Genomic DNA, 23058 nt, shown 5'->3' on the forward strand with positions numbered 1-23058 from the left:
TGCCCTTTCACGAGCCATGAACATTAGTGACCAGTCTGGGGCACTTTGCATCAAAGTCAGCCTCATTTACATAATCGTGGGATTATTCCCTTTTTTACTGCCAGTGATGGTCAACATCTCCCATGATTCCGCAAGACCGCTACCCCCCACTTCCCAAAATTCTCACATAGCTCTTCTAATACCAGCATGAAGCAGAATCCCTTACCTGGTACCTCAGGCAAGACTGTGGGCATTCCTTCTACAGATTTACTCTTTATTTATCCCTGATCCCTCCATCCTTACATGATGAAATCACATATGATTCATCAGTGCTCATTACATTTGACAAGTCTTCACTGCAGGAGCTTGTCAATTATCCTCTGGTGGCCTGTAGAGTCGCTCACACACTCTAGGCTTGTCTCGTAGCAACCCTGATAAGATCTAACAATCCTAAGGTGGATGTTAGCATTCAGAGGACCCCATTTAGTGATAATAGAACAAGTGGTACAAGTCTTAAAATTAAAGGTTCCAAAAGGTTGTTGTTTTTTTTTAACAGCAATGAAATAGAATAACCATCTTTGGTTCCCCAAAGATACTTTCAGTAAACATTTTCACAGAACAATTATTTTTTCATGGTTTTCCAATATAAAAAGAAAACGTTTGTGCAATGAAAAGGTTCTATGGATGTTAAAGGTTCTTCATGGAACCATAGATTCCAATAAAGAGAATTTATTTTCAAGAATGTAATGGTAATACTATAGTAATTTAAGATACACCACAACTATAATATTACCATGTTACCCTATCATTCAAAAGCTTGAGGTCAGTACAATTTTTTTTAAATAAGTGATTACTTTTATGCAATTAATATTAGAATTATTTCTGAAGGATCATGTGACACTGAAGATTGAAGTAATGATGCTGAAAATTCAGTTTTGCCATCATAGGAATAAATTACATTTTAAAATATATTTAAATACAGTTGTCAACATTTGAAGTGGATCAAAACCTTTCATCAAAGTTGGAATTCAAGACATGAATTTTGAACTACCCATTCTTGTCTTAGAACAACTTTGATTAACTTTTTTTACCCAATTCAAATGTTCACTATTGTAGAAAATTATTTTAAATTGTGATAATATTATTTTAAAAATTATAAACATGTCAATTAAACTTTTTGGTCTTAATTGAGCAATTTATTTATTACATCTAGCTCCTACAAGAAATATCTCTGACAAGATCTGTAAGGAAGTGAGGAAAAACACAAGACGGCATTCTCTGTTCACAACTGGCAAAGCTGGTGCAGTGAAATGGCTGCCATTGGGCTTTAGGGTCAGATACCATGCCAGCATCACCAATCCTACTACTGTTGATTAGCTGAACGAATAAGGAATATCACCTTACTTGATCCTGTGATCGTGAGGCGTTAAATCAACATCCACATCCTCCCAGTCTCCAGTGATATTGTAAGTATTATCTGTTAATTAAAAAAGTTCTTCCTGCAGTGCGATGCCAACTTCACACTGTTGGTACTTTATTGATCAAAACTCCCTTTAAACAATACTCATTGCACATTACTATGCTAGTATGGAATGTTGTCCCATATATGTAATGTAAAAAGATATTCATGTAGATTTTCATAAATAACAGTTACCCAGTCGCCTGTAAACTTTCCTGCGCATGCTAACCAAATGTTGTTGTTGTTGTTTTTTTCAGCTCACTGGGCTTGCCTTTCCCGAATCAACGGTCAAGAAGCTACATTAACTTGGTTCCTGACAAAAAGTCAAGGCCCAAATATGACAGATGCCCAAGGCCAAGGTGGGCACTCGGCCAGTGCCGCTACTGCGAAAGGGTAGCAGTCAGAACATATCAGGAGTGACTGGACACTTCAAATGGCATCAAAACTAAAGCGTATACAAGTTGCTGGCATCCTCTCAACTTCGTGACGGTGTCAAACATATTTGCAAAGATGAGATTGTAAAATAAAGGCGCTGTTTTTTACGCTTCAATAAATACTGCAGAAAGTAAGGCCGTTTTTGGAGGGGTTAATACATAATACATAGGCTATTCAAAGCTTGTTTTTAGTTCCAATGCTAATACTAACTATATGGTCCACTTTCTAACTGGGTTCACATTTAATATCCTCATACAATATTTAGCAGATCTGAAATGCCATCAGTCACAATTTTTTTGCGTGTTCCATAATTCCATACTTTCATACAGTAATATTCTACAGCTTTTATTTTTTTATATTTTCATTTTAAAACCATTTTGTGCAATTTTATTTGCTTTTGTAATTTTTATATATTTTTTTATTTCTATATATTTAATTTATTTCCATTTCAGTTACTTCAACTTAAACTAATTTATTTCAGTTAGTTGCCAAGGCCACATTTCTAATGTTCAAAGTCTAAGTTTTTCATCTTATATTTACATTTTATTTTATTTCAGCTTTATTTCAATTGCTGATTTAAAAAAAATAATAATTTTAATAAACAATAACACTGCTGCAGGTTAAATTTGGACCTACAGTAGCTATTAATGTGGAAAAAAAATCTGCAGAACATTCTAAATGTAGTATTATTATAGTATTTAATCATATTATAATTTTGCTTCTTTTTGTTCAACTTTTATTTTAATTTTAGTTATAGCAATTATGTTCTTTTTTGTCTTTTTAAAATATTTTTATGTAGCTTTAATTTTATTTTAGTTTTAGTTTGATTGATTTTAGTATTTAAGTTCAAGTTTTTCATGCTATATTTTATTTTATTTCAGCTTTATTTCAATTGCCCAAAATTATGTTTAATAATTTTTGTGGTAACACTTTATGTGCTCTACACTTTATGTAGTTGTTAAGTTTACGTATTTAGTAGGATTAAAAAATGTAGAATATGGTCATGCAGAATTAGGCATTAATATGTAAACAGCCAATATCCTATAATATGCATTCCAATAAGCAACTAGTTAATAAGGAGAATTGTACCCTAAACTAAAGTGTTACAATCTTAGTCTTAGTTAATTTTAACAACACAGATTTTAATTGGACCTAGTTAAAGGCCATTGCAATACAAAAGAGCAGCAGTTATCACTTGAACTTTGTAAAACTCAACATAAGAACATGAAACACCTTGAAAGTCTCAGAGCAAAAAGACAGAGGCTAATTTGAGCCAGCAGCTAGAAACAAGCGGCCCTGTTTTTGTGTCATGGTCTTGTTAAACATGCCTCAACACATTCTTGATTGGATGCAGCTTTGGATTAATTAGAACCGACGTGTGGACGCCATCAGCTCTGTCTGTGTGCGGCCTCAGATCTGTTACTCAACCGCGCACTGAGTCCGAGGGAGAGAGAGGGAGTTAGATATGGAAAATCAACATATTTTATATGTAATTTTCATTTTTAAAGGTGCAGTGTGTGACTTTTAGCGACATCTAGCGGTTCGGTTGCGAGTTTACACTAAGGGCTCAGCCCACCGCTCACCCCTCCCTTTCGAAGAAGCTACGGTGGCTAAAACGGGACAAACATCGTCGCCTGAGACGGCAGAGAATAGCCAGAGTAAACCAAGTTTCTGTACCACAGTCCATTATAAACCACATCATGGATAAAGTTTACAAAGCCATAGTCAGGTGAGGATCAAGGGTCTTAATACGTAATATAATAATAATAATTAGTTGATTGTCTCATGAACGTAACCAGCACATTTCTCCCCACATAGCAAACCCATAATACAGCGAGGGAGAAGAACCACATGAAACTATGCAAATATATATTTTTTCTAACAGGGTAGTAAAAGTTTAGCTGGCTAATATGAGCTGTTACTGTGGCTGAGCTGGTTAAAGCGTTAAGCCTTGTTTATACTTTATACTGGACGCGTCCGCATGAGCCCAAAGGTGCGTGCGGCAAAAATAACGTGATTGTAACAGCGCGCGCCTCCGCATCCCCTAGACACCATTTACTACACACAATAGGCTTTTTTTCTCCGATTTTGGAAACTCGATCGACTTAAAATGCTTCCAAGATCGACGGGTTGGTGATTCCTGTAACTGTTTACGGTCAATGACCAGAGTACTAATCGGCTGTCTCACGAACGTAACCAGCACATTTATCCCCACATAGCAAAGCCATAACACAGCGAGGGAGAAGAATTAAGTTACATGAAACAGTCCAACTACATATTTTACACCACTGACAAGGGAAAAGTCACTACTCACGGTGTTTATGGCTAGCTTCTAGCTTTCTGCGGCTTCTCTTTCAAGGTAGTGACGAAACGCGCTACGTAACGCTGTATGTTCGCTGTCGGCTACGGTAGAAACATGACGTCACAATATGTCGACCTTCATAGAAGGGGATTCCCGCGCCTATGTAGATATAAATGCCTCATTCTAAGGTAATAAAAACATTACGGTTTATTAAGTAAGTTCTTTATACACCACTGAACACATAGTAATGGATGTCATATTGCATTTCTGTTAATAGATACTCAAAGATTTTACACATTGCACCTTTAAATACTTGTTTTTCCAACCAAAAAACACCAAAAAGAGCAAAAATTAGGTCTACTTAAAAGATCCAGCAAGTGAGGGGTGCCGTCATTAAGCAGGAAATGCAGGGCGCAAACAAGGGCAGGACAAGTTGTATTTTCATTGCAGCATATGTTATAATACTTCAGCTCTCTGGAGACTTTTGATACTGCATATGAACGAGAATGTTCAGCTCTCCTGCAGTCACTGCTGAACATCTCTTGAACATCTAAAGAAAACAGGAAAAGTAGGAACTGATCTTAGTGAAGGAGATATCTGGGAGAAACTCAATCTAATGGACAGCGTGCTTTAGTTATTTGCTATTGATTTCTACCCAAACAGCAATTAAAATAATATTAAATTAAAGTTTATTAAAATATTTATACTTAGAGAGTGAGAGATTATATAAACAAAATATTGATCTTAATTTTTTTTAAATTATTCTTTAATCTTGAATTTCTCTAATGTTTACAAATTTTTTTTTGTATTCTATAATTATTTCCGTATTTACACTACCGTATTAAAGTTCAGTCAGTAAGATTTTTTTAATGAAACAAATGTGATGTTTATCTAAAGTCATTTTTTCTTATTTCTATAGTTAAATTAAATAATCAAAGGTCAGCAGCAAAGATATTGGTTAATAAAGTGAGAATAAATACATAAAGTATATATTTGTGTAATTTAACATAGGTTTGTGTAATATTAAGTTTGCATTTCATGGTTTTATTCATTCTGAGGAATACTGAATCTGTTTTTGTTCAAGTGAGATGAGTAAAAGCATATTCACATTAGTAGAACTACAATAAGCATCATGTTCACACACAAAGCCTCTGCACTTATACTCTCATTTCTCTCAACATGGAGACAAGAGAGCTGTCAGTCAATAAACGGAAAAACAAAGTAACTTGCATTATTTATTTGAAAAGTATCTCAGATATTTTGTTGTAAATTAATCCATTTCCAAGTAATCCATTACTTTATTAGTTTCTTGTAAAAGTAATCTAATTACGTAACTTGCATTACTTGTAAAGCAACACTGATCATTATAAATATTCCATATTATTTCATTATATTTATTTTTTCACATTTTTGTTCCTTGCTAAAACTAAAACTCCAGTTGTGTAACCGGTCTCCAAGTTTTCTTTTGGAATGACTTCCTAAAAAAAATGAGTGAGAGGCATGGCAACAGAGTTTCTCACCCCCACGCAGACGCGGCGGGGGGTAGACGAGAGTGACCGGCCCACATTTATCAGTCTGGCCTGAACGGAGTTGCACAGCAGGGAAGAGGCATGCCTTTGTCCCGCAGGTCAGCCTGGGGCAAGAGGAAGGTGTATGCGGGTAGACTGTGTTTGTGAATCATGTGAGTCGGATGTGCTACAGTTTGTCAAAACACCTTTGTGTTAAGGTTACTTCTGTTCCCTCAGCCAACAAAACGCTACTTCCATTTCCTTTAACGAAGGCTGCAGGGCCGTAAAACATCAAAGCGAACAGGGTTGCTTTTCAGACATTTGATAAATTGAAAACTTACTAGAAGCTGTTACTAATTTCACTCTCTTTTCATCTAACCTTCTTACTCTTTTTGAGAGCAGGAGGGTCTTTCCATCTTCAGGGAATCCGAACATCTGGGTTTGTGAGAAGTAGAAACCTTTGGAAACTGGTCTGCACGTTTCCTGTGTGAGGAGATTGAATTTTTCCTCCCCTTTTTCAAGTCTTCCTTCGCTCTGCTGATTTCTGTTGCTCTGCTTCAAGGTAGGACGTGATAAGCAAAGGCAAGCAGTCATGATTCTTGCATCTTTTGTTCTTCTCTCCGACTCCTTATCTTTCTTTCAGGGTCTGTTTGTGTTTTGGTGATGTTTTTCTGTGGTCTTTAGGGGGGCAGTTGAGGGTAAACCTCTGCTGTTTGAGGAGGGCTGAACTGTTCTGTTAGTCTACACACATTAAAGGAACTGCAGGCCAACCGTGGATTCAGCTGTAGGTATGTTAAGAATGCTTCTGTATTGTCTCTCTCCATCTTCTGCTCTGTGTTTTAGACAGTTAAAACTTGGCAAAATAGGACTGAATTCAAATGCAAATCTCGCTATCCTTTTTCTCGCTGGTTTATTGGTTCTTAACACAAACAATTGCTTTTTATGAGTTACCAACTTTCTCTTAAAGCCTTTTATTGTCTTCTCAGAAAGAGGTTCAGGCTGTTGATTATTTGTCTGAACATGTTAGCATCTGTGTGCATGAGTCATGTTTAAACAAGCAGATTTAAAACATCTAGATGAATTATTGAAGCTTGAAGCGAAGTCAAAACATTTACAAACCATTTTGAGAGAGCATGTTTGCACCATGAGGTAAGATTGTTAACAACACATGGTGATAAGTTCTGTTCTTTAGCCCATTTAAGTTTTTATTGAGCAATGAAATGTTCGATGTGGCTAAAACTTTGAGCTTGTATCAAAGCTTTGTCTGATAGCACCTCTGATGTTTGGCTGCATAGAAAACAACAACATTACTGTAGTTCAGATGCTTCTTTGATGCTTGATTCCATTTCCAGGACTGAGGCAGCGTGAGACTGATTAACCCTTCTGTTGCCACATAGTTTTAGACCCCATGTAATCTAAAACTTTTAGATTTTGAGGCTTTTAGATGTATGTTAGCTTTGAGAGGCAGTGTTATTTTAGTGTATTTTTTTATATATACTATAGTGTTTATTAATATTTTAAATTTGCTTTTCTTTTTAATTTTAGGTTTGGTCATTTTTCTATGTGCTTTTGTCTTTTTTTTTTATTAAAGGGACATTGTGTAGGAATTTCTCGAATCTAGCGGTGAAATTGTATTTTGCATTCAAACGAATTGTGCTCTCCAGCGCCTCGCTTTTTCAAATGCGTGTTGCATCTACGGTAGCTGTTATGTACCAAAAAGCTATGACAGGATGTCTTCTAACAGCACTTCGTCGAGTTTTCCTTCGGGTGAACAGGTTTGTTATTTCAAACAAACTGCAACTTGACACAACGAACAAACGAATGTTACAGTATGAATAATAACAGTGCAATGCAGCCTTTTAAACTCGCCGGGGCCGTGACAAGCGCCTCTCACTGCTCTGCTCCTCCGTTTCTGCTGCTTTCAGTGACGTGACGCTGGCTCTGAAAGAAAACGGGTTGTGGAAACGCGTTGGCCTAGTACTTTTTTACCCTCTCTGCTTTTATAGTTTTTCAAGATGGCGGAACGACATGGAAGCTTCCGTGGACCTACCCGTCACATGTATATAAAGATAATAAATTCTTCATTTACGAGGATCAGTCAGATAATTGGCAGAGGTATTTGTATACCATTGAGGACATATTTATGAATAAAAATATTGATTTTAGATAATAAAATACCTAAAAAACTACACATAGTCCCTTTAATTTAATTTTACTAATTTTTACTAATTTTACCTTTTTATTAGTTTTACTAATGAACTTAATAAAGCTAAATCCATTTAGCTTTATTAAGTTCAGTATTTTAAACTTAAGCTTTTTTATTTCAGTTAGTTGTCAAGTTTTCGTTTTACATCTAATATTTTTATTTTTATAGTTAAATTTTAAATAGTTAAGTTTTAGTTAACAATAACAGCTGCTTTAAGCTACCTAATGCTAGTGTACTCCTACACTGCTAAAATCCTATTATTAATGAGTATTTTATTTATTTTATGTTTTATATATATACATATATCTTATATACCTGTTCAAATATTTTTCAACTTATTAAAAAAGAAAAATGAAAAACTCAAAATCATTAAGTCATTTTTTGCAGTGTACGAGCTACAAATATGTGCAGTCTTTCTCTCCTGAGACTAAAAATACTGATGACTCATCTTGTGCTTGTGGGTGTATCCACATTTTTGTCCAATCAAATGCTTTATAGAATGAAAATATCCCTCTCCCTATGTCAGGCTACTCTTAAACAATAGTTTAATAAGTAGTCTACTTTATTGTTGTGAAATATTAATGAATGTATGAATTGTTCTATTTAATACTTATTTGTTGGTTTATATTCCTCGTCCTTTATTTTCATGCAGCACACTGTTGGAAATGAGAGCAAGACGTCTGATCTGAAAAGGATAATCTTGGATATCAAGCAACTGACCAAAAAAAATGGGGGTGTTCATTCTTGCTTTGACATTGCTCACCTTGAGTCATCTGTGGTCACATGTCCAAGCTTCCAGTCTGGTTCGGCTAAACGCAGGTCTTCGGGTAGCCAGAGGCCAGTCTGTGTTTGTCACGGCTAGTGAACTTCAGTTCCACACAAATGGTATATCTGAGGCCTGTAAGGTAGAAGTGTTGCTTACCGAGCCTGTGACGCAAAGGGTGGGGAAGCTGACTCCTCAGGTAACGAAACAAATCCAGATTCAGCACATTGAGCTATTAAATATAAAATAGGAAAATAATTGTATTGTTTCACAGGTTTTTGACTGCCAGTTCTTACCTGACGAGGTGAAGTATGTTCACAATGGCAGTCCTCTTCTTGAGGAGGACACTGTCATGCTGAGAGTCTACAGGTGAAACATTGTGTGGTCATTATCCTTGTCCAACATCAACATGTTACGGCTGTTACTTCAATAAGGGCTTTTGAGAGCTGGAAAAAAAAAACTATTTCCAAGACCTAATGTAATTTCCATACCAAAATGCTTTTTTCTATGCCTGTGTTCAGGTTTACAGAAATCCAGACTTTTGTTGAGACTGTGCTACTACAGATACATGTGCTGGAACCTCAGAGGAGCCTCACAGAGCTTGGAAATGTTCCTTTGGTGGTTCCTGAGTTCTATGGCCTTTCCAATGCCATCAATAGCAGTGTCCTTACCTTTAAAACCCAGCCTGATGTGATCTGCAAAGTACGTCTTCTCAGCTCTGAGATCAACGTCCCAGTGCTTGGTCAACTGGTCGTTGAGGATCCTGAAACAATGATAGCCACTGAGGCTGGACCAAGAAAAGGTATTACATAATTTTTATGAATTAAAAATTAATTATATTTTTGAAAAGTACTTTTTACCTTAAAATAATATTTAAAATGTAATACTATTTAATCTTTTTTTTTAAATATGATTAATATTTTTTAAATAATGTCATGTGGTTTGACACCCTAAAAACAAAAACAAAAAATGTTTATAAATGAATAATTTATTATATTTTTCTTAAAAGAAAATATTTTAAATATTTTGAAAAATATATTTTAAATATTTTTGCAAAAATGTATACAGAGATGTTGTGACTCCCCAAAAACTGAAAATGATTCAAACTGTTTATCATTTAATAAATAATGTTATTTGTTTTTTTTGTTTTTTTTAAATACTTTTTACCATTCAACATTTTATTTGAAAATAATGACTAAAATGTTTACGAAAATGTCAAGTGGCGCGACACCCCTAAAACGTAATTTTGATGAATTAATAATTCATTATATTTGTAAAGAATAACTTTTTATCTTGAAAAATATATTTAAAAACTTTTTTGAAACTAATGATTAAAATGTTAGTGTGAAAATTTGGAGAATTGTTCTTATTTTTACATAATGGTTATACCACATGACACTTTTGGAATTTTTTTTTCTTAAAAGTGGATTAAAAGGTTTTTGTTTTTTTTTACCACATGAAACCTAAATGAATACAAAGAATACATTTCTAAGAAATTCTCATCTCTATTCAAACTTTTCAAGGACGTCACACTGGAATTGCGTGCCCTGGAAATAAAGCCTGTGACCACAACACAAGGGAAGTTGAGTTCTTGAAGACGGACTGCACCGAGTTCTTAACTTCAGGTCTGAAGTACCAGCACCACAGTCCTCCATCACCTGAGATTGATTACATCCCGATCAGGGTTGAGTTTAGGGACCAGACATCCCGAGCCGTGTTGGAGGTAGAATGGCTTAAGAATCAGGTTTGTATTAAAACATAACACAGGCCTCTGAATCTTCTCCTTCCCTTCTTCTCTCTTAGACCGAGAGTATCTGGATACCGGTATTGATCCAGGGGGCCATGGAGAACCAACCTCCCCACGCTGCCTTCATGTCTACGTTCATCCTGGAGGTGGATCAGTTCATCCTCACCCCCATGACCACTGCTGCCCTGGATGCCAAAGATGACGAGACCTCTCAGGCCCAGCTCATCTTCAACGTGACCAAACCTCCAGCAGAGGGGTATATAACTCATTTGGACGATCACACTAAAACGGCATCCTCCTTTTCGTGGCAAGACCTGAATGAGATGAAAATCGCTTATCAGCCCCCAAACAGCAGTCACGCAGCCAGGAGGAACTATGAGGTCAGTTAGAGCTGATAAATTATTTGATGTACAGGAAAGTTTGAAAGGCAAATTTAAGTTTTTTTTCCTGTCAAATTATGAGATCTTTTTAAAACTTTTTAATGCGACAGGCCCCCGAATAGGATGACCCACTTGCGAGGGACTTCAATCCTAAAATTTAAAGCCAGCTATAATTTTTTTGTTTTGTTATTACAAATATATTATTTATATAAGGACCCCTTTATATCAGTGTTGTTATTGTTAACTAAATCTATCAAAAATATTTTTTTGTTCATTGAAATTAAAATAAAATATAAATATTAGAGGAAAAATGTTGCTATGGCAGCTAACTAAAATAAAAAAAATAAAGCTAAATATAAATATAAATAAATTAAAATAACAAAAGCACATAGTAAAAATTAACTAAAATGTACACTAAACTTAACGCTAAATCAAAATATGAATGAATACTGTAATAGTAAATAAATAATATTAAAATAACACTGCTTTATGTTGTGAAGTATCATAAGCATTATTATAAACCTTAAGATATTTATAATATTTAGAATAATATAATGAATTAAAAATTAATAATATATAAATGTGTAGAAAGTATTATCGAATGTTTAGAATGTCTGGAAAATATTTAATTTACAGTGTCTTGTTAACAATGTATTTTTTTTTTTTTTGTGTTAGTTTGCATCTTATCTGCCAAAATAATTCATATTTAATATAACTTCTAACCAGTGTTCTCAGAAATAAAAATGAAATGTCAAATTTGACTTTTATATTTTATTTATTAATTTATTTTTGCTTTTTAATTAATTTGTTCTCTAGGTTGAGTTTCAGGCCATCGATGGCTCATTTGTGCCGAGTCTTCCTATCCTGATGCACATCTCTATCCGCACTGCAGAGACCAACTCCCCTCGAGTCTCGTGGAATATGGGTACTCTAGCATATTAGCTAAAATAAATCATCTTCTAAATGAGACAATGAGGCTAAACATCTTTATCTTTACAGGCTTAGATTTGTTGGAAGGCCAATCCAGACCGATCACATGGGAGCACCTACAGGTTGTTGATAACGACAACATAGACGCCGTCACCCTGATAGCTATGGATGGCCCTCTTAATGGACACTTAAGTGTTAGAGGTAAAGGAATCTGTCACCTCTCTGAAAGTATAAGCAAATCCAAATGCAATTCCCAAGACCTTAGTCTCACTGATTTGTCATAGTAAGTGTATACCCACTCTTTTATTCCTTCTCCATCCATGTGGTAACCATTCATCATGTGGGCATCATTCAAGAAACATATGTCCGTGTAGCCTGCACGGGTTTGCTAATCAGGTGTAAAATGCTTCGGCAACATTTTGCCAGGGGCCGCAGACCAAAGATGTCTTTAGAGCCGTAGCGGCTGTCCTTCCACTCCAGCAGACTTTTGTTTGCACAGACCCTGAACGAAGCAGATTGTAAAGACTTATGGCATTTCATGCCAGATGTCCAACACAAGGTCATTTCTCTTCCATCAGACCATTATCTTAGCAAGCTTTGAGAACTGGTGACAATCATGTGTCTATCTGAAAAGATTTATTCATGGGAATGTTCTAGAGTTTCAAAAGCACTGAATGAAGGGATAGTTCACCCAAAAAGGTATTTTTTATACAATGAAATCAATGGGGAATAAACAACATTTAGATTTAATGGACAAAAAAAAAAAGACATTTTTCATAAACCTCTACTTTTGTGTTCCATAGAAGAAAAAAGAGAGGCATGCAGGTTTGGAATGACATGAGTAATTGATTTTTGGGTGAACTATTCCTCTAAATCTTTGGTATGTTGGAAAGAACATGCCAAATTGCGATTCCAGGTTTTGAATGGGATGTTTTGCTGCATGCGTTCTCCCGTGAAAACTGCGGTAGATTGTTTTTGTGTTTTCTGGTTTGGAGGATTTCCAGGCCCATGGCCCCGTTCCTTGTGTCATTCCCGACAGAAGACCACCTGATCAGCAGAAGCCTCCAGCCTACTTAAACAACAGCTCCCGCTTTTAGCCAAACCTTTCATTTAATTGGTGTTTACGTTTTGGGTTGATGTGTCACTTTGTGATCCCTCTGGCTGAGAATAGAAGCGTCCCATAAGTTTGGCTTCAAATCGACTCCAAAAGCACCTCATTTTACTACACGAAGATTGAGCTGAACAGCAAGTTCTGGTCCAGAATGGACCGATCTCTCTTGAGAATCTAAATGCGGATTGGGAATTGCTCACGTAGACCTCGAACTCAGGGACTCCGACCCTTGGGAAAGTCCTCAGTCAGCCTTCGGCCAAATGGAAAGCTGCCGCCCAATGTCCTCTTGCGTCAGGTATCTATATGGAGACTGTTTTTTTGGGCCTGATGCCCACAGCCACCTTTGGGCCCAATTACTTACTTGTTTCTCCATTGGACTTGTGGCCGTTTCCCCCTGATAAAGTTGCTAATTAGGTTTGCTGTGCAACCAGTCATCATTCAATCCGTCTGGTGACCTTGCCCTTCTGTCTCCCTGGCAAGCAAGAGAAACTCAGCTTCACGGTGGGCAGCAGCCATTGCCTGGGAAGGACGCCATCTTTCTTTTTATTTTTTCGCAATTGGGAGAAGCCAAAGCCAACATTTGTGCCTTCAGGCGAAAAACAAAACTTTCACAATTGCATCGAGCCAAATGAATGAAATTGCAAATGATAGTATGAGTTTAAAAATAATTTTAGATTATATTGACTACTTGTCAACATTATTGTCCGCCCAAACAACTGTTTGTGTCCATAAAATGAAACAAAAACATGATTCATCCCCATTTAATTTCATTTTATGGACAAAAACAAACAGACAAAAAACAAAATGTCTTTCGAAACATCCTTTGTGTTTTATAGAAGAAAGAATGTCATACAGATTTGGAACGACATGAGTAAATGATTCTGAGTTTTAATTTTTGGGTGAACTATCGCTTTAACTTGACCTGGAGTTTAATTGATCAAACATTCAAACAGGCCCAAACCACATTTCATAACCAATCTTTTCTTATTCATCCAAAGGTGGAAAAGGCTTCATGTTTAAGGTCAAGGATCTCAGAGAAGGCGTTGTGGTCTATCATCATTCGGACAGCGACACCACAAGGGATTACGTCGTCTTCCGAATCACAGATGGCCGCCACAGCATCAGACACAAATTCCCCATCTATGTTCTTCCAAAAGACGACACCCCTCCTTTTTTAATCAATAATGTGGCTTTTGAGGTCCAAGAAGGTGGTACGGTTAGGGTGGAGGAGTACATGCTGATGGCCTCAGACTTGGACTCCAGCGACGACTACATTCAGTATCAGCTGATTACTTTTCCCAGAGCGGGACAGCTGGTAAAGAAGTCTTCTCCTCATGAACCAGGTCAGTTGGATTTAATGCAATGGGTTTAATGGGTTATATTTCAGTAAGTTTCAACTTATCTGACGTGACTTACATTAGATGATGTCACATCAACCAGGTGTCCCAGTGAAGAGCTTCCTGCAGAGGGACCTTTTTCAAAGTCTAATCTACTACAAGCACTCAGGGGAGGAAGTGTTTGAGGATTCGTTTGATTTCATCCTCTCAGATGTCCATCAGCCTCCGAATCTATCGGACAGACATGTAACTTGGTATCTGTTTTCCTATTAAATTCCATTTCAGTGTGAATATTTATAACCGGAATGTTTTCTTTGTACGTTTTCAAATTAGACTGTGGTGATCCACGTGTTTCCAGTGAAGGACCAGTTGCCTGAGGAAGTTTCCGGAACGGTTCGCTCCATCACGGTGAAGGAAACTGAAGTAGTTTACATTACTCAGAGCCACCTGCACTTCAGAGATATAGAGCATTCGGATACTGACCTTATGTATGTTATCACTCATCCCTGCTTTAGACTGGGAAACACCAGGTATGCTTATGCATTTCCTACCTATTACAGTAACAATGATGTTTATATGTATATTATATATTATTAAGAATATGGTTCCTTTCTTGTTCATTTTACTTCTCGCATTCTTGCAGGTTATTAGATGCAGGCAGACTGTTTTATACTGACACCACAAACTCCATGAAAAAAGATGCAATGGTTCCAGTGCTTAAGTCCTTTACCCAGGTCTGAAACATGCACACAATTTAGTTCCCTAAATGTTCCATGCTATTGTAATGCGTATGTTCAGAAAGATGTTATTATTGTTGTCTTCTGCAGCATGGAGTGAACCACCATAAAGTGGCTTACATGCCTCCAATAGAGGATATTGGTCCTGAGCCTCTTTTCGTGCAGTTTGTGTTTTCTGTGAGTGACCAGCAGGGCGGCGCTCTCACAGGACTCATCTTCAATATCACAGTCACACCTGTTGACAACCAGGCCCCAGAAGTGAGTTGCTCACTCCTTGTGTTATTAAGGGAAGCGTTTGGGAACCCAAACAGTTGAGAACCACTGTATTAGAGTATAATGTTAAATCTCAGTGAGTATATTTGTAGTAGATATAGATTTAATATTTCACACTTCATTGAAGGGTACAGTATACTGTATCTACAATCCTAGTCTAAAAGTCAGTATTTATTCCTCAACAAGTTTCGTGTAATCAGTTTATCAAACATAAATCTAAATAATTGTATACATTTCCCAAACCTTCACTCATAGATGTTCACTAACTTGCTGAGGGTCGAGGAAGGTGGCGGTAGTTTCTTGATGGAGGAGCACATGTTGGTGCAGGATGTGGACAGTTCAGAAGATCAGCTCAGGGTACATGTGAAGACTCAACCTCAACATGGGAGACTGGAGCTGCAGGGCTCGACACTGCTAGAAGGAGACACCTTCAGACTGCAGGACCTCAAAGCATTGAGGGTCAGGTATGAGGTGAAAAAATTTAACTAAAAATTATATTTGTAAGGTTAAAAATTCATGTCTAAGAAGAATTGATGGGGGTGATTTTATGATCTGTTGAATATCACAATACTCTCTCTATGGCTAGATACATTCATGATGACTCTGAGACCCTGCAGGATAGTATTGGTCTTACAATCACAGATGGAATCAACTCTGCACATGGAAAGCTTTTAGTTCAGGTAATTTTCTTGATGTTTGACACATTTTATTGTGCTTGCATTGTGTTTCCATGCAGCATTCCCTTATTAAAATGCATATTTCCTTGGTGCTTCTTATTTGCATGTTTTATTAGATCATGCCCGTGAACGACGAGCCCCCACAGTTAGACTCCAACTTGAGGGCTGAACTGTCCTGCAAAGAGGGGGGTCAGGTCCAAATTACGGTTGAGTACCTCTCTGCTACAGATGTTGACAGCGAGGACACTCGGCTAACATACATGCTTGCCAGAACACCTGCACGTGGGGCGCTACAGCGAAATGGGGTCACAGTGGACAAGTTCTCCCAGCTGGATGTGCTCAATGGGCTCATCTTCTACCTGCACACAGGTTATAACCAAGACAGGAGGCTAGTTAGTGATACTTAGGTGTCACCTACTGTAGGCCTGTTTCACACATCATGCAGGTGTGCTGCGCATAGTGTTTTAAATAATAATATAATGAAAATGCACTATAAATCTTTTGTGATACAGACTTTTATGTCACGATATTAAATAATGTAGCGAAATATTTACCCATTGTTCGAAAAAAAAAGTGTAATAAGGGCTGATAAGCCCAATTATTACAATATTTATTCATATAAAATAATTGTAGCAACGTTTGTTGTTATGGGAGGAAGGAGGCGGGAACCGGCGGACATTCACAGACTTTAATAAAATAAATAAACAAATACAAAAACTAAAGTAAAGACGGCAGCCCCTCACGGTCGACTGCTGCCACACACAATAAAACAACATAAGATAAAATAGTCCAGGCCTGGATTAACAATAAATGTCAGATATTATAAATCTATTAAAAATTTTAAATAAACCACAAAATAAATAGCTTAAAATGCTACAAGTAAATTTAGGCATCAAAACATTTTAATGTACAGTTTGAAAAATGGATATTAATTTTGAGACACGCTAAAGATTATAGCATTTAACAGCGTTATTAAATTAGCTCTAAGTGAGTGTTAGATGATGGCAAAGGTAATCTATATGTGGATATAAATGTGGTATATATATATATATATATATATATGTGTGTGTGTGTATATATATATATATATATATATATATTTATTTATTTTTGTATATAAAGTGCTGGGCAAGAACTATCGTGATTAATCGCATCCAAAATAAAAGTTTGTGTTTACATAATATATGTGTGTACTGTGTATAATTATTTTGTATATATAAATACACACACATGCATGTATTTAAGACAAAATGTGTTATTTATATATAAATATATATACAGTATATCCATGCAAATATTTCTTAAATATATACATGCATGTTGTGTGTAAAATATATATACAAATAATTAACCCTAACCCTACACAGTACACACACATATATTATGTAAACACAAACTTTTTTGGATTTTGGATGCGATGAATCGTTGCCCAGGTCCAGGGCTGGACTGGCCATCGGGCATACCGGGCATTTTCCCGGTGGGCCAACGTGTTTTTTGGGCCGATACAGATCATTCTTAAAAAAAAAAAAAAAAAAAAAAAACGTTTTTGTCTAAACGGCCCATAATACTTGTACATCGGCGGCCCATTCTTTTAGTTCCCTTTCGAGAGGTCTCTCCTATTGCGTAAGTAGCTTACGCTATGGGAAAACTCCTTTTCTCGAGAATATTGAAGTCTTTATGTAAAACGCATTGCAGCTGCACAGCTGACAGCAATGAACGAAGGCAGCTCGGTCATTGGCTGTGCTGCGGCAACTTGCTCGAACCAATGACGGGGCGACTCTGAATGCGCGACCAATGAGCGCGCTTCGCGCCCGCGCGCGTCAGAGCCCGCCAAGATGGGCGTGGCCAAGAGCTATATATTGGGCGCCCCGTCATGAGAGTTCTTTAGATTTAATCTCCTTCAGCGAACACCTTCTTCGCTGGATCCTCCGGATTATTGAAGCTTCGCCGTCGAAAAGCATACCAGCGGGATTTGCTACGAGGACGTCGGCACCTTCAGCCGCCTTCTAACGCGATCCTACTGAGCCATCCGGCGTACTGCTCACGCAAGTATTTACATCTGTTCGCTCTGCGACACTTGTAAAAGAGCAAATTTTCCAAGGCGTTGTTTCAAATGCCTTCCTGCGCGTCGTGCAGAGACCTTCTCCCGGACGGGGATCGTCACATCATCTGCGCTCGCTGCCTGGGCCGGGACCACGCAGAAGCTGCTTTGACCAAGGGCGGATGCCCCGAATGTGACGACCTGGGTCTCTCCGCACTGCGGGCTCGCCTCGCCGCTTTCGCCGTGAGCGAGCCCATCGCCGCCATCCCTCTGTTCGAGCCGCGCACTAAGAAAAAGCGCCGCTCACAGAGGCTTCCTGAACCTGAGCTCAGTGACGTCACGCCGAGCCAGTCTCCGCGTGCTTCACCGCCGCTCTTGCCTTCCCCACCGCCGGTTCAGTTCACCCAGCCGGACCCACACCCCTCTAGCAGAGCGGTGGGCCTTGTGACTTTCGGCGCGTCCGAGGACGACGGGGGAATGGATGACAGCTTGTCAATCGACGCTGCATCGGACGACTGGCCGGGCTCCACTCTCGACCCCGCCCCGTCGACGCTAGCTAGCGCGAGCGGGGGCTCCACCATGGATAGCGAGATTATCCGCGTTCTCTCTAAGGCCGTGGAAGACCTCGGGCTCGATTGGTCTTCTCCCGAAGAACCAACCCGGAGCCGACTGGATGAGTGGTTTCTGCAGGGGCGCCAGCAGGCCCCTCGGCAAAGGCCTTCTCCCTTCTTCCCGGAAGTTCACGACGAACTCACCAAGTCGTGGAAAGCCCCCCACTCTGCGCGCCTAAAGCCTTCTTTTTCTTCCTCGCTCTCCTCTGTGGACGGCGCGAAGGAAAGAGGCTACGAGGGAACACCGCCCCTCGAGGAGGCCGTGGCCAATCATCTCTGCCCGCCCTCCACCACCGGATGGAAAGCCAAAGCTTCCCACCCCTCGAAGCCCTGCCGCACTACTTCAGCTCTCGCCGGTCGCGCCTACGCCGCCGCCGGCCAAGCTGCATCAGCGCTTCACTCTATGGCGGTACTTCAAGTGTTCCAAGCCAAGCTTCTCCGCTCTATGGACGAGTCTGGCCCCGAACCCGAAGCCTTTAAGGACCTACGCAGCGCGACTGACATAGCCCTGCGAGCCACGAAGGCCACCGCCCAGTCTATCGGCCGTGCCATGGCTAATTTGACTGTTCTCGAGCGCCATCTGTGGTTGACTCTGACTGAGATGAAGGACGCGGATAAGGCGCCATTTCTCGACGCGCCTATCTCCACCAGCGGGCTGTTTGGACCGGCGGTTAAGGGTTTCGCCGAACGCTTCACTGAGGCCCAGAATGCTTCACAAGCTATGCGGCATTTCCTGCCCAAGCGCTCCAGCTCATCGCAGAGCAGACAGAGGCCGCCGCAGCCGCAGCGGGCTAGAACAGCCCCCACCGCCTCTCAGCCCGCGCCTCAGGCTGACGCCCGACGCCGCTCGCGCTCTCACAACCGCAAGCCGCCTTCTGAGCGACGGGGTCCTCGGCCCAAGATTGTGCTGAACCCCGAGCCTCGAAAGCCGTCCTAGCCACAAGAATGAAAAGAGAGAGTGCGTGTCTCGCAAAAGCCGGACCACTCTCTCTGCAAAAGCTCAAGCATTACCCAGTCCCCTTACAGGCGGCTGGATATGTTCATACAGCAGTCAATGGGCCAGTCACAGAGCTCGCTCACCTGCAAACAAACGCCGTTTTTACGGCGACGCACAGAAAACACAAAAAGAGTCTTTTTCTGCCTGTGTCACTAAGGGTTCACATGTCCACAAGGTGTGCATTCCCAGATACTGTCAAAACAGTGCCAAATTCATTCCCAGCTCAAGCTGCGCACCCCATGAATGTAGATCACGTGCCTACGGTCATGTACGCACCACTACACACAAGCACTGTTCACACAGTTATAAATTCATCCCCAGTAAAAGCGGGAAACATTATAAAAGTGACGCGTGTGCCTACCACTGTTTATGCACCCCCACTTATAAACACTGTCCTTACAGTGTCAAACACAACCCCAGCCCAGGCTGCGAGTTTTACAGACACAGCGCGCGCTGCTGTAATCACACACGCGCCCATTCACTCAGCTGCTCAGCGCGCGCCCGCGCCTCTGAGAGCTATGAGCTCAGGCGATTCGCTGGCCGGGTCCCTGCGTCACAGCGGCCCGCCCCTAGCCTGTATTCAGCCCATATCTGTACACGCAGCGGCATGGGAAAATATTCCAGATATGCCGAAATGGGTATTGAATATAGTAAAGCACGGATACTCGCTCCAGTTCGCTCGCAGACCACCACGTTTTACGACTGTGGTCGAGACGAAAATGAGAAAAGAGTGCTCACATGTTCTACGCACCGAGGTGCGCAAACTAATAGAAAAGGGTGCTGTGGAAACTGTTCCCCCCTCTCTGAGCGAGGCAGGTTTTTACAGCCGCTATTTTCTCGTCCCGAAAAAGGATGGCGGTCTCCGCCCCATCCTAGATCTCAGACACCTGAACAAAGCACTAATGATTCGCTCGTTCAGAATGTTAACAACCAAGCATATCCTCGCGCAAGTACGCCCAGGAGATTGGTTTCTCTCAGTGGATCTGAAAGATGCTTACTTTCACATTCCAATAGCGCCTCATCACAGGCCGTTTCTGAGATTCGCTTTCGAGGGACAGTCGTACCAGTACACAGTACTTCCGTTCGGCCTGTCCCTGGCTCCCCGTACATTCACGAAATGTATGGATGCAGCACTTTCCCCCCTAAGGCGAAGGGGAGTGCGAATACTGAATTATCTCGACGATTGGCTGATTCTAGCACAATCAGAGAGTCAGTTAATAACACACAGATCTTGGATTATCAGCCATTTAGAATGCCTGGGTCTAAGAATCAATTTTGCAAAAAGCATACTATCTCCCAGCCAGAGGATTTCTTTCCTGGGAATAGTTCTAGACTCGATGCAAATGACAGCGCGTCTCTCATCAGAGCGCGCGCTCACCATCCGGCGCCTTGCAACATCATTCAGGGCGGGCGCGCTCGCCCCCGTCAAGCGGTTTCAGAGGATGCTCGGTCTCATGGCCTCAGCATCGGCCGTACTCCAGCTAGGATTGTTGCATATGCGCCCTCTCCAACGCTGGCTCAAGAGCCGCGTCCCTACTCACGCGTGGCGTTCGGGCCACCTTTTAATCAGAGCGAACCACGGCTGTATAAAAGCCCTGACGCACTGGAAAGCCGCCGACTGGTACCAGTCAGGCGTGAGTCTGGGTGTGAACACAAGGAGAAAGATGATAACGACAGATGCCTCCAAAATAGGTTGGGGGGCCCTTTACGAGGGCAGGCCTGTCTCCGGCTTTTGGTCAAACCCGGAGAAGCGCCTACACATAAACTGTCTGAAAATGAAAGCGGTCGCTTTGGCTCTCAGAGCCCTGCTCCCACAGCTGAGAAACGAACACGTCTTGGTCCGAACGGACAACATGACGGTAGTATCGTACATAAATCGCCAGGGTGGACTCAGGTCGAGCTCCATGCATTCAATGGCCAGGAGACTCATTTTATGGTCCCAGCACAACTTGCGCTCGCTGAGAGCAGCGCATGTGCCAGGTGCCCTGAACCAGGGGGCGGACATGCTATCCAGAGACAAAATTCTCCCAGGAGAATGGGCTCTCAACCCGCTGACGATTCACTGGTTATGGAAAACCTTTGGCAAAGCGGAGATCGACCTCTTCGCCTCCAAGGAGAACGCGCACTGCCCTCTTTTCTTCACGAAAAGCATGGATGCGCTCGCCCAGAGCTGGCCGAGCCGTCCCTTATATGCCTTTCCCCCGATCGCGATGCTACCGCAGGTCATCAGTCGGGTCAGAGAGGAGAAAGACGCAGTGCTGCTGATAGCCCCACTCTGGAAGAACCAAACATGGTTTCCAGATCTGATGCAAATGCAATCTGCACCACGGCCGATTCCACTGAGGCCAGACCTCCTCAGTCAGGCCAACGGGATGATATTTCATCCCCGCCCCGATCTGTGGGCCCTTCATGCATGGCCCCTCAACGGGTTCCCAGGAACCTCACGAGCGGAGCACTAAAAACCATCGCTGAGGCGCGGGCGCCCTCCACGAGACGCTTATATGCCCAGAAATGGAAAGTGTTCAGTGTCTGGTGTAATGCCAAGGGCCTGAACCCTGAAACATGCGAGATTACGAACGTACTCGCTTTTCTACAAGGGCTTCTGGAGGCGGGCCGCGCCCCCTCCACGCTCAAAGTATATGTGGCGGCCATCACAGCATCACACGACCCTGTAATGGAACGTCCATTGGGAAGAAACGACCTAATTATTCGTTTCCTAAGGGGCGCTAGGAGGATGAACCCTTCACGCCCCCCCTCAGTGCCGATCTGGGACCTAGCTACTGTCCTAGACGCTCTTAAAGGGCCTCCGTTCGAACCACTCCGAACCGTGCACCTTAAACAGCTCTCGCTCAAGACTGCGCTCTTGCTGGCACTCGCCTCGGTCAAGAGAGTGGGCGACCTGCACGCGCTTTCGACAAGCGCTGCCTGCCTAGAATTCGGACCTAACGACTGCAGGGTCGTCCTTAGACCGAAACATGGGTATATTCCTAAAGTGCTCACCACTCCCTTCAGAGCACAGGTTATCTCCCTAACTGCGCTATCGTCCCCAGCAGACGAACACGACGCTAATCTACTCTGCCCCGTTAGGGCTCTCAGAGTGTATTTGGAGCGTTCTGCCCTATTCAGACAGACAGAACAACTGTTTGTATGCTTTGGCGGCCGTACGAAAGGTTCCGCCGTTTCAAAGCAGAGAATCTCTCACTGGATAGTTGAAGCTATAGCGCTGGCTTATGAAGCTAAGGGACTTCAATGCCCCTGGGGAGTCAAAGCACACTCCACCAGGAGTGTGGCTTCTTCCTGGGCATGGTCGAGCGGGATACCGATCGAGGATATTTGTGCGGCGGCAGGCTGGGCCTCACCGTCCACATTTATCAGGTTCTACAACCTACAGGTCCCGACACTGCATTCCAATGTACTATCAGCATGATGCTAGTTGAACTACGAGTTCGTATCTAGATTATGTATGTGCTTGTGTCACACTGAGCGCCTTCTAGCCGCTCTGTATTCTTTCCCACATATAAAGCTCGCCTCTGCCGGCTAGTTGGATGATAACTTTGCTTTTTTA

The 23058-nt window shown here is 41.1% G+C and overlaps 1 protein-coding gene across 4 annotated transcripts in view; it reads left to right on the forward strand.

Annotated features, from left to right (window-relative positions):
• Positions 1-6130: 6130 nt before the first annotated feature.
• Positions 6131-23058, forward strand: part of frem1b (Fras1 related extracellular matrix 1b) — a 33493-nt gene continuing 16565 nt past the window's right edge. For 2 of the 4 annotated variants that reach the window (XM_077226346.1, XM_077226348.1), the window contains exons 1-17: positions 6131-6245; positions 6368-6471; positions 8542-8851; positions 8927-9021; positions 9174-9454; positions 10176-10375; positions 10456-10779; positions 11596-11704; positions 11779-11910; positions 13819-14163; positions 14261-14403; positions 14491-14687; positions 14801-14891; positions 14985-15152; positions 15423-15631; positions 15754-15847; positions 15961-16213. In XM_077226346.1, the coding sequence (XP_077082461.1) occupies positions 8618-8851; positions 8927-9021; positions 9174-9454; positions 10176-10375; positions 10456-10779; positions 11596-11704; positions 11779-11910; positions 13819-14163; positions 14261-14403; positions 14491-14687; positions 14801-14891; positions 14985-15152; positions 15423-15631; positions 15754-15847; positions 15961-16213 (2875 nt within the window). In that variant the 5' untranslated portion in view covers positions 6131-6245; positions 6368-6471; positions 8542-8617. Of the gene's footprint in view, positions 6246-6367; positions 6472-6734; positions 6833-8541; positions 8852-8926; positions 9022-9173; positions 9455-10175; positions 10376-10455; positions 10780-11595; positions 11705-11778; positions 11911-13818; positions 14164-14260; positions 14404-14490; positions 14688-14800; positions 14892-14984; positions 15153-15422; positions 15632-15753; positions 15848-15960; positions 16214-23058 lie in introns of those variants that run through there. The other 2 variants (XM_077226347.1, XM_077226350.1) reach the window with 2 other exon arrangements.

Source organism: Siphateles boraxobius, unplaced genomic scaffold (genome assembly GCF_051911475.1).
Source record: "Siphateles boraxobius isolate OS27281-9 unplaced genomic scaffold, OSU_SipBor_1 13, whole genome shotgun sequence".
NCBI classification, from domain to species: Eukaryota; Metazoa; Chordata; class Actinopteri; order Cypriniformes; family Leuciscidae; genus Siphateles; species Siphateles boraxobius.